Source organism: Mesoplodon mirus (assembly GCF_964341445.2).
Source record: "Mesoplodon mirus genome assembly, chromosome: 9".
Taxonomy (NCBI): Eukaryota; Metazoa; Chordata; class Mammalia; order Artiodactyla; family Ziphiidae; genus Mesoplodon; species Mesoplodon mirus.
Window position 1 is genome coordinate 108,970,443 of NC_138985.1, and position 10,118 is coordinate 108,980,560.

At 57.1% G+C, this 10,118-nt stretch overlaps 2 protein-coding genes across 2 annotated transcripts in view; both read left to right on the forward strand.

Moving 5' to 3' along the window:
- ZNF862 (zinc finger protein 862) overlaps positions 1 to 4,406 on the forward strand; it is a 69,230-nt gene extending 64,824 nt beyond the window's left edge. The window contains 2 exon segments of the mRNA XM_082632269.1: positions 892 to 1,078; positions 1,974 to 4,406. Of these exon segments, the coding sequence (XP_082488395.1) occupies positions 892 to 1,078; positions 1,974 to 2,025 (239 nt within the window). The 3' untranslated portion in view covers positions 2,026 to 4,406.
- Positions 4,407 to 4,454: 48 nt separating this feature from the next.
- On the forward strand, positions 4,455 to 9,490 carry ATP6V0E2 (ATPase H+ transporting V0 subunit e2). Its single transcript, XM_082632201.1, has 4 exons — positions 4,455 to 4,658; positions 6,147 to 6,194; positions 7,255 to 7,372; positions 7,803 to 9,490. Exons 1-3 carry the CDS (start codon positions 4,462 to 4,464, stop codon positions 7,346 to 7,348), a joined length of 339 nt encoding a protein of 112 aa, XP_082488327.1. The 5' UTR covers positions 4,455 to 4,461; the 3' UTR covers positions 7,349 to 7,372; positions 7,803 to 9,490.
- The last annotated feature ends 628 nt before the right edge of the window (positions 9,491 to 10,118 follow it).

Below are 10,118 nucleotides of genomic sequence, written 5' to 3' on the forward strand. Positions count from 1 at the left end.
GTAAGAAATGTTCCTCTTTTCAAGTAGTCACTGAACACCACAGAAAACCAGAGCTTCTCCAGGCTGCTCCTGTGTCACTGAACAGTGACAGAGCCCTGGTTTTTCTCTCTTGGCGTCTTCCTATAGCGGGTCTCTGTCCTCTTGCTTCTGCTTTCATCTTACCCCAGGGTCTGTGATCATCAGCAGTGGACTGGCCTCAGGGTCGACAGACGCTCTGTAGGAAGCATGGTGGCCCTGGACCTGCAGCTGGGGGGTGGGTGCAGGGCGGGGGCAGTAGAAGTGGAGAGAAGGAACGAGGGTGATTCCAACGTGGGAGTCCTTCACCCGCGCATTTGGTGAGCGCATTGCTCTCAGCGCCCGACCTGTGAGGGTGGAAGAACACACCATCAGCTGTGCGCGTCTGCAAGTTGTAATCATAGGGCGATGGGACTAGTACGTTTGAAGCAAACAGAGAACACGGCCAGACTGTATATGATAAAGCCTTCTTTCCCAGGCAGTTTCTCAGCCTCAGCACTGCTGACGTTTGGGGCCAGGTAGTTCTTCGCTGTGGGTGCCTGTCCTGCGCCTGGCCACCCCTGGCCTTTCCCACTACGCACACACTGGGTACCAGTAGCACCCTCCCCATTGTAGCGATCAAAAAGGTCTCCGACTCTGCCAAATGTCCCCTGGGAGCAAAATTGCCCCCCCCCATGAGCTCTGCTGCCCCAGGGTGAGAGTCAGCAGAGTGGGACTCCTTCAGGCCTACGGAGAGCAGTCCCTGTCCGTCTCCAGTCTGTTCTGCCAGGGGTTCTTCACCGAACATACCTTGGGGTGCAGTTGGTTGTGGGGAGGGGATTATCACCTGATCTGTTTCCTCTGTCTGACTGTACCCTCCCTTTCCTCCCGCACGAGGGGCGGAGCTCAGGAAGGAGAAGATGGGAGCGCTCCGCGTGGAGGAGGCCGTGACCCAGAAGCCGCCCATCCCGTCCTACAGGGAACCCGTGGAGGTCCTGACGGACTGCGTCCTAGAGCCGCGCCACGGACTCCTGTGTCCCCACCCCAGCCAAGAGGCCCTGGGCTGTCCTGATAAAGCGCTCCTGTAAGAGCAGGACCCTGAGGGGTTGCCTTGGAGACCCCCTGATGCCCTGGCCCTCGTGATCATGGTAACAGGCCCTGGGATTCTAGGCTGCCCTAGAGTCTTCGCTTGGTGGGGACTCTCTAAGCACTGGGAAGCGGCAGTGACAAGATAATTCAGCCCACATCCCAGGGAGGCAGGGGGTCAGGAGGCGCACAGCCTGCTTACCGAGGCCCCCCCTAGGCTGGGCCCGACCTCACAGCACTTAAGTATGCAGAAGGGTTCGCATCTCAAGCTCATTTTAAGGTGCTTCAGGAGATAGTTCCATCATGAAAGATTTTGCCCCATGTTTTGGTGTCAGGAGGACTTTTCTGAAGTGGGAGAGACGGTTGGGGGTAAGGGGCTTAAAGGAGCACTCCAGCCCCTGGGTAGCTGGGGAGCATCCCAGCGGGCTGCCCACAGCCTGAGTGGCGTGGGGTAGACACATGGTGAGGGACATGGGATGAGCAGGTCTAGGAACAGCTGGCCTGGCTCTGGGATCTATCCCCGGGCTCCATGGCAGAAGCAGGGGAGCCTCAACTTCAAATGGGAGACTCGCATCAGAGACTTTCTCTGTCTCCTCCCAGGGCCTTCCTTTAGGATGAGGCAAGCAGAACCCCTTGGCACAGAGCAATCAAGAAAGGTTATCCTCCTGCAGCTCCCAGACAGGGGAGGAGTGTTTCCCTGGAGGGGGCCTGGCGTTTTCCACCAGTCGCAGCCCTTGTGCTGTGCTGAGCCCGGGTGTTCTACAGAGCAGAGCGGACAGGACAAGTTTGCACTTGGGGGGCTTGGGATCCTGTCCCAACTCTGCTGCAGGCAGTGGTTCAACCATGATTAATCCCTTCCTCTTTTCTGTGCCTTGGTGTCCCTCTCCATGAAGTGGCAGGAGAGAATCCAAGTGCCTGCTGGTACCCCAGCTGCCACAGGACTGATGGATGACAGCGCCTCCAGCTCTGAAAGACGACCCTCAGGCTGCCTTCAGCCCTTGTCCTTGTCCCTTGCCACCAGAGTCCTTATTATGGGAAGAGGTGCTCTCTCGACATGCCCTCAGCATAATGGTCCAGTCCACTCTTCCCAGAGTTGCTCTGGGGACCAGCTTGAGGATCACTAGGGGTGTCTGTTTAAATGTTTCACCCCAGACCCACCTGATCAGATCCCCGGGATTGTTTCCAGCAGGGCCCCCCAGGAACTTCGTGGGCTCACCCAAGCATGAGAACCACCACCCTGGCGGCACAGAAGGGTGTCCCACACTGTTTGGTTCCCGTTGCCCTTTCCCCATCACCCCATCTCCTCTTCCACCCTGAAGTAAAGCACTTTTCCTTCCAGGGCAGCTGCTTTGGGCAGGCTCCTAGGCTGCTCATCTGGCTGAGGATGATGTAGTGTCTGGGTCCCGTCTTCCTAACCACAGGTGGGAAACGAGGGGAGGTTAGAGGGACGGGCTTCTTTGCCGCTGCCTTTCTCTTGTTTTAGACGGGCAGGAAGTAGTGCTCCAGCCTGGCCCTCAAGCAGCCATCTGTCCACTTCCCACTCCTAGAAGGTGCCGAGAGCCCCTGAGATGCTGGTACCGAGTGTCTCACTGTCTGGCAGAACCCCTGGTTCCCGGTGTCTCTGACTCTCCCTTCCCAGCACCCCACCCTTAGCACTTAGCCTTAGCGCCATCGCTTTCCTCTTTTCTTCAGCTTCGAGCCAGGAATTCCGTTTTCGCTTTCTGTCTTTTCACCTGTGGCACTGTCTCCCTGACAGCCCCGTGTTCTGGGGGCTGAGGTGTACCACGGGCCCTTGGAGCTTGAACCCTGGCGGTGTTACTGTCCACGTGGCCAAGATGGAGCCCAGGCCTCCCTCCCCCATTCGCATAGGTCACCGTGGGGAGTTCAGGAATCTGCACTAGGCCAGGCGCCGCGGGTGTGAGTTGGTGGGATGGAAGAGAGGAGGGCCCTTTAAAGTGGGGGTTATAGTCCCCACCCTATCCATAGCGATTCAAATTGAGGTGACTTTCTCGCAGGCATCCTCCCCATGGCACCTTCCATCCTTTAAGAATCCTCAGAGCAAGAGGCTAGTCCTGTGAGCAGCGCCATGCCTGAGTGCCACACGCACAATTCCCTGTGCGAATCTAGGCGTGGAGGTGGAGGCCAGCTAGGGACGCCCCTGCCTCTCCACATCTGTGCTCTGAGGAAGCCTCTGATGCCAGCTCGTGAGAAACTTGGGCCCCTTGTTGGGGGGGCGACTGAAAATGCTATTTATCACAGGGATTTGCACTGTCCACTCTCTCGAGGGGCACAGGCATGCCCTGGGTTCCCTCTGTTCACTAATGGCAGAGAGGACGCTAACCATTTTTGTGCAGGACCCCAGGCTGAATTGTGGTGAGACCCCTTGCCCAAGCTGACATCTTGTTTTGTTTCAAGAGACTTGCAGCATTTCAGACCCCAGGGCCTGGAGACCCTGTTGTTGGATAGCCTTCCTATTTTTGCCTCACAAAAAAACAAGCTGAAGGGCATTGGGGATGGAAGGAGCAAGCTCTCTGCCTTTGGCCAGAGTCCTAGCCATGCCTCCACCCTCGTTCCCTACCTGTGATCTCCATAGACTGCTGCCCACAGGGCTGACATTCTGAGTGACCAGCATTTTAACTGACAGTTTGAGTTCAGTAACCATAGAGACCAGGCGGGAAGGAGGGACCCCCGACCCCCTGTTCTAGCCAGACACATTGGAGTGTAATCTACTCCAGACCCTTTGCTTCCCTCGAAGCCCAGGTTCAGTTACTTACTAGGGCGCTAAGCATTTAGCAGGACAGTGTGAAGATGGGCCGTTTCTCTCATCCAAGTGTCTGTCAGCCGAGGTCACCCCAGGTGATTGGCCCAGGGATGTTCTCTCCTCCTCTGGTTTCAAAGATGTTCAAAACATGGTTTAAAAAACCATGTCTGGGGCTTCTCTGGTGGCGCAGTGGTTGAGAGTCCGCCTGCCGATGCAGGGGACACGGGTTCGTGCCCCGGTCCGAGAAGATCCCACATGCCGCGGAACGGCTAGGCCCGTGAGCCATGGCCGCTGAGCCTGCACGTCCGGAGCCTGTGCTCCGCAACGGGAGAGGCCACAACAGTGAGACGCCCGCATACCGCAAAAAAAAAGAAAAAAAAAAAAACCGTCTGATTCTCAGCCTTTTGCTATTTGAATAAAGCAGAGTTTATTTCGACACATGCCTCTGTCTTGTTAATCCCGTAACCAAAAGTAGCAAACTGGAGGAGCTGCGCAAAGCTAATTTATCTCTGGCTCAGAGCAAAGCCCGCCCACGCCCTCACCCCGAGTGACGCGCTGGAGCGCCTGCGCGGGTCGGCCTCGCTGAAGGGGCTCTCTTAGGCGGCCGGGTCCTTTTGCGCATGCTCGGCGCTCACTGCCCCGGCCGGACCAACGCGCACCGGAGCATCTGCAATTCTGACTCGCATCCTGGCTTGGGCATCCCGCGCCGGGCCATGACGGCGCACTCCTTCGCCCTCCCGGTCATCATCTTCACCACGTTCTGGGGCCTCATCGGCATCGCCGGGCCCTGGTTCGTGCCGAAAGGACCCAACCGCGGGTAAGGATCGCGCGCGGCCCGGCCTCCCTGTGGACACCTTCGCGGCCGCGCCCGCCCCCTCCCCCGGCGGCTGCGCGGGCGGCGGCGGTGGCCCGCGGTGCAGCGAGCACTGTCCAGGCGCGCGCACGGCGCCCCACTCCTCCTCCCCGGTCTGTGCTGGGCCGCGTTCAGCAGGGAACAGGCAGACTGTTGGGGCCAAAGGGCAGAGATGGTCGTGCTTTAGAAATGTGGAGACAGTTAACGGGTCACCCCCTCCAGCCTGTAAAGGTAAAGGCTATGGCTAGACACTGATGCAGTTTGTCCACTCCTGCCCAGCTGTGACCTTGAGCGTCTGTCACACCTTCAAGCCTCATTTCTTCTTAGGTAATTGGGGGTGATGATGATACCTGCCTTTTAAGGCTGCTTTGAGGATTACACGAAATAATGTATATAAGACTCTTAAGTGCATGGCACATATTGTATTGAATAATTTTTAGCCAGTATCATTATTTTTTGAAGGTTCCCTAAGAGGCTTCTCTACCTCTTGCACCATTTACCAGTTTCTGCTTCGTATCATCTTCAGCTGTAAAGCGCTCTCTCCCCTTGATTACAAGTTCCTCGAGGTGGAAGATTGTCTTGTTCACTACTGTAGACCCCATTGCCCAGTACAGGACTGGCCCACGGTGCTTGGTCATGTTGAAAGAATGGATCAAATGCTAATTGCTCTGGCACCAACTTCAAGTACTTTAGATCAGAGGTCCTAGGGCCTGGTTTGGGTTAGATTTAGCTTTGGCTGGAGGCTGCATTTGGGTGTTGCCTCTGTTCTTAAAGATCTGCAGGGCTAGGGACTTCCCTGGTGGTCCAGTGGTTAGTACTCCAGGCTTCCATTGGAGGGGGCACGGGTTCGATCCCTGGTTGGGGGACTAAGATCCTGCATGCTGCGCCTCTCCTGCAAACCTTGGTGAGTTCTTCCTTCTGAAGTTTTCCTCCTGCATTTAAAGCCTCTGTCTCCAGCGTTTGAGTAGATTCAAGGTAGCCAGTTGCTGTTCTCATTATAACTGCTCATTGGGCCTCAGAGATGGCTCACGGTCTCCTTGCCTCTTGCCCTGTCTTCTGGTCTTCTGTCTTCCTTCCCTTTGCCCGATGAACTTTGGATTCCAGAGGCCACTCCATGGTGGGTGGCTGCAAATGCAGCTCTGCGCAGTGTCTTTTCCCAACATGTTTGCATTAAGATGGAGAAACAGTGGGTGACTGAGAAGGCAGATAGGTGAAGGGAAAGATTCATAATGTAACTTGGATGTGATCAAGGTTGGCCTCCCCAAGAGGTGACACTTGGCGTTTTTATTTTCCATCTAGCAATTCTTACCCTGAGTAGAACTCAGCCTCCCTGTGTTCAGGTGGCATCAGACGGGAAAGGGGCTGGCACCAGGAGCTCTTTCTCTGGCCTTGGCCAGGCCTCCTGAGGGCATGCTTCCATCCGTCCTGACCTGACGTCCTCTTCCATTGCAGAGTGACCATCACCATGCTGGTGGCCACCGCTGTCTGCTGTTACCTCTTGTAAGTACTGCTCTCCCAGCTCAACGTCAGCTGGGGCCTTTGTGCGCCCTCCTTTCTTCCTTTCCCTGCCCTGCTCTCTCCTCTGTCCTGGTACTGGCACATTCAGCTCTTGAAAGGCTGAGGCTGTAAAGCACAGAAGAGGAGGCAGTTGGAGAGGCAAAGAGAGCGATGGGCTGGAAGTCATGAACTCTGGGTTCTGGTTCTGAATGTAGCACCTGGACAAGCTCTGTCATTTTCATAGGCTACAGTTTTCTCATCTACAAAATGAGTGAGCTGGGCCAGCTCAGTGCCTTTTGTACCTGATGGGACATCAGAATCTCCTGGAGAGATGGTAAAAACACAGCTTTTAGGGCTCCACCCTGGACCCACTAGATCACAATTCTCATGATCTGCACTTGGGAATCCATATTTTTAATGCATGCCCCTGGGTGATAGTGATGCAGCCAGTTTAGAACCACTGGATGAGCAGTAGTCTTCAAACTTGGAAAAGGTCCCTGGGATATAGAAAACATTCCAAGAGATGCGAGTGCCTGGACAGTGTGAGGGAATCAATTTCCAGGTCCGTCGTGTCTAGATGTTCTCTTTCTAAAACTGCCATTCGTGGTCGCCCCTCCCCTTTTACAAGAAAGGCACTCTGCCATCCCTCCCCAGTCCTCCTATGTTAGGTTGCTCCATGGTAAATCACCCTGGCTGCCAAACTGAGGAATAATTCCAAGCTCTGGTTTTGAGGGAGGCCTCTCTCATGCTCAGTTAAGCTGGCATGGCTTCCCTTTGTGCCCCTGGAGACCGTCTTACCTCTTCCCTAATCCCAGGGTCCAGCCCCAGCACAGGGATCTTATAAATCTACAAAACATCAGATCAAACCAAACTGAAACCCAAACCCACACGCCCCAGACTGAGCCCCCCGTGCCGGCCACAGTGTGGATGGCTCCGTGAGACCCTTCCCTCCAGGACCCAGACCCTGCTGCTGGGTCGGTCATGTGACCAAAGGCGTGGGGTGAGGTGTGCAGGGCAGAGTTCCCTGTGTCTGGGCTCACCCTCACGGTGCTGTCCCCGGCAGCTGGCTCATCGCCATCCTGGCTCAGCTGAACCCCCTGTTCGGGCCCCAGCTGAAGAATGAGACCATCTGGTATGTGCACTTCCTGTGGGAGTGACCACTGCCGCCTCCTCGGCCCCAGGTACTGCTGGGCGGCGGGCAGGGGTGGGGAAGGGCCCAGGGTGCGGGGGGAGGACGAGGTCAGGCAGGGTTGTAAGACTTTGCATGTGGATTCAGGCATTCATTTATTAAGAAAAAAAAAAAGTACTGAGCACCTGCTCCCTTCCCACGCAGTGCTGCGCTGGGCGGCAGGGATGGACGGAAGACCCGGGGTCCTGGGGGGAGCATGTGGGCCCAGCCTTGTTTGTGGGTCTGCAGGCCCCAGAGGAGGCGGCCGGCTGCAGAATCTGTTCTGAGTGAGGGGAGGGCGGGGGCAGGGAGCGGTGAGACGCCGACTGGGTAGGGGGCTGTCTGAGGTGAGCTGGGTGACGGGCACAGGCTCTCCAGGGCGGGGCTGGGAGAGAAGGGTCTCCACAGCGAGGCCGTGACTTGTTCTGTGATGTGCTTTTCAGGTGCCCCAGCTCTCTGGATGACCTTGGCTCCACTGTCCCTGATGACCCTTTTGTCACCCCTACAACTGTGTCCCAGTCCCTCCGTGCTCCCTCCCCCAAGACCTGCCTGGTTCTGGAAAGTACCGCCCTCCCCAGCCAGTCTGGGCATCAGGAAGCCCCGAGCTCAGAGCCAGGCTGGAGCAGATGTCCAGCCCTCAAGTTCCCACTGCCCGCTCCCAAGTGTCCAGGCCAGGAGCTGACAAGGGTGGAGCTGACAACGGGAGAAGGCCGTTCAGCCCAGGATGCTCCGAGCCTCGGGTGGGCCAGGCCAGGGAGGAAGCCCTGGGGCAGAGGCAGGGCCCTGCCACTGTCCTCCTGTGTGACCCAGGAAGCGTCTGCCCGTGTGGGCCTGCTCACCTGTGAGACGGAGGGGCTCGGTCAGGTGTGGCAAAGGCCTTTCTTGGAGTTCTCCTTTAATTTTTGACACGTTTCGATGTGAAATTTCTGGAATTGTTGGCGAAATGGAAAACCAGTCCCACAAAACATTACGATCCAAAGCATCACAGTAATTTGGATCAGGATCGAAACATGTATGTGTCGCACCCTTTATAGTCACGAAGTCACTTATACTGGCTTGCTCAGGAAGTGGTATCTCCTCAGATTACCCTCTTCCCCCTTCCTCCCCACCTGGATCACCTCCCTCCCTTCCCAGAGGCTCAGCCTGAGCACTGCAGGAGCTGAAGAAACTGAAGGCAGCTCCTGCTGAGGCCAGGCCTAGACTCTGGCAGCGGTGAGGGTGGATTTCAGAGCCCCTCACAGCAGCACGTAGGTCATCTGGAGCGAGGGAGGGCGAGGAGGGCCAGGTGTGGGCGAGGTGCGGGCTGGGCTACGCTGAGATGCTGCAGGGCGGGGGAGCCCCCGGCCTGGTGACGCCTGGAGAGCCTGCAGGCCTCGGAGCGCAGGGAACCTGGGGCCCCAGCCGTGCCTCACTTCTCCTGGGAGAGTGGGGGTGGAGACCTCAGACACTTGCCCGCAACCCCAGAGCTAATTGGAGTTCCCCCTCTGCTGTGCCACGTTGCCTCCCTGGGGCAGAAGCCAGTCTCTTGTATTTATTGCCTGTTGAGTTGATTGCATTCTGTTTAGTTGGCATCGTTTTGGGAGCGGTGGCAGAACGTGCTATGTCTCACCTGGATTTCTTGGTTCTGGGCTTGGCCTGTTGCTCAGATCGGGGCCTCCCTTTAACATCCCACCCACCCCCTTTCCAACTCCCTTCCTGTGCTGACCTCTGTGGCCCCCCCGGAGTGGGGCTGTTGAGTCTCGATTGGCGGCCAGAAGCCTGACCCGTGTCTAGTGACTAATGAGCGGTGAGGAAATTCCTGTTTGGTGGCAAAGTCCTGGCCGAGGCCAAGTTTGCTGGCTGCCGCTCCCCTGCCCACCTGATTCCCATTTCCTCGGTGGGTGGATTTGGGACCCAGGAAAGGGGACTGGCAGCTGCTTGGAGCTGCAGCTCTGGGATGTGGACACTGAGACTGCATTTTCCTGAGACCTGAGCGAGAAGACCACTGTCCGGGATTTTGCCCAGAACCAGGCCAGGCAGGAGGAGGAAGACGGAGGACTCGTTCAAGTGGAACTTTGCCTACCACCCATCTGTGCCCCAGATTACAGAGTGCGTCGCCCCCGGGGCTCTGCAATAAAGCCGGCCCCCAACATTCCAGAGCGTGGCCTGCATCCTTCCTACAGGCTCGTGCCTGGCCTGGGCGGGGATCAGCTTCCTGCCTGGGGCAGGGGGATGGAGTGAGCGGAGGGGAGAGCTCCTGGGAGGAGCTGCAGGAAGCTGGGGGTGGAAGGTGCTTGGAGGAGAGACCCTGAGCCCTGAGGAGTGCATCCAGAGAGAATGCGGAGCCACAGAAGGATTGAAGCAGGGGAGTGATGTGACCCAACTTGGTTTCCAGGATGATCTCTACAGGGTGCATAATGGGCCTCAGATGAGAGTGGTGGTGAGAATGGGGACGAGTGGGCACATGGAAGGTCTAGTTAGGAGCTGAAGGGGGCCAGTGCCTTGGTCGTCGGGGGAGGGTGAGGCGGGGTGGACCCTGGTGAGCAGTGGGCAAATGCGGTGCCCAGTACCTGGTGGCTGGAACCTCTCAGTGACAGGCCACAGAGGGCACGTGATGACCTGGGGTTTCCTGTGTGTCCTGGTAAGCTGGTGGTGTCCGGGGCATCCCCATGGAGACGCCCAGCTAGTGGTCAGATACGTGGGTTGGGTCTTCAGGAGGAAGATGCGGCCTGAAGACACGCGGTGTATGTCTGTCCCTGAGTTCTCATGGAACCACTGGT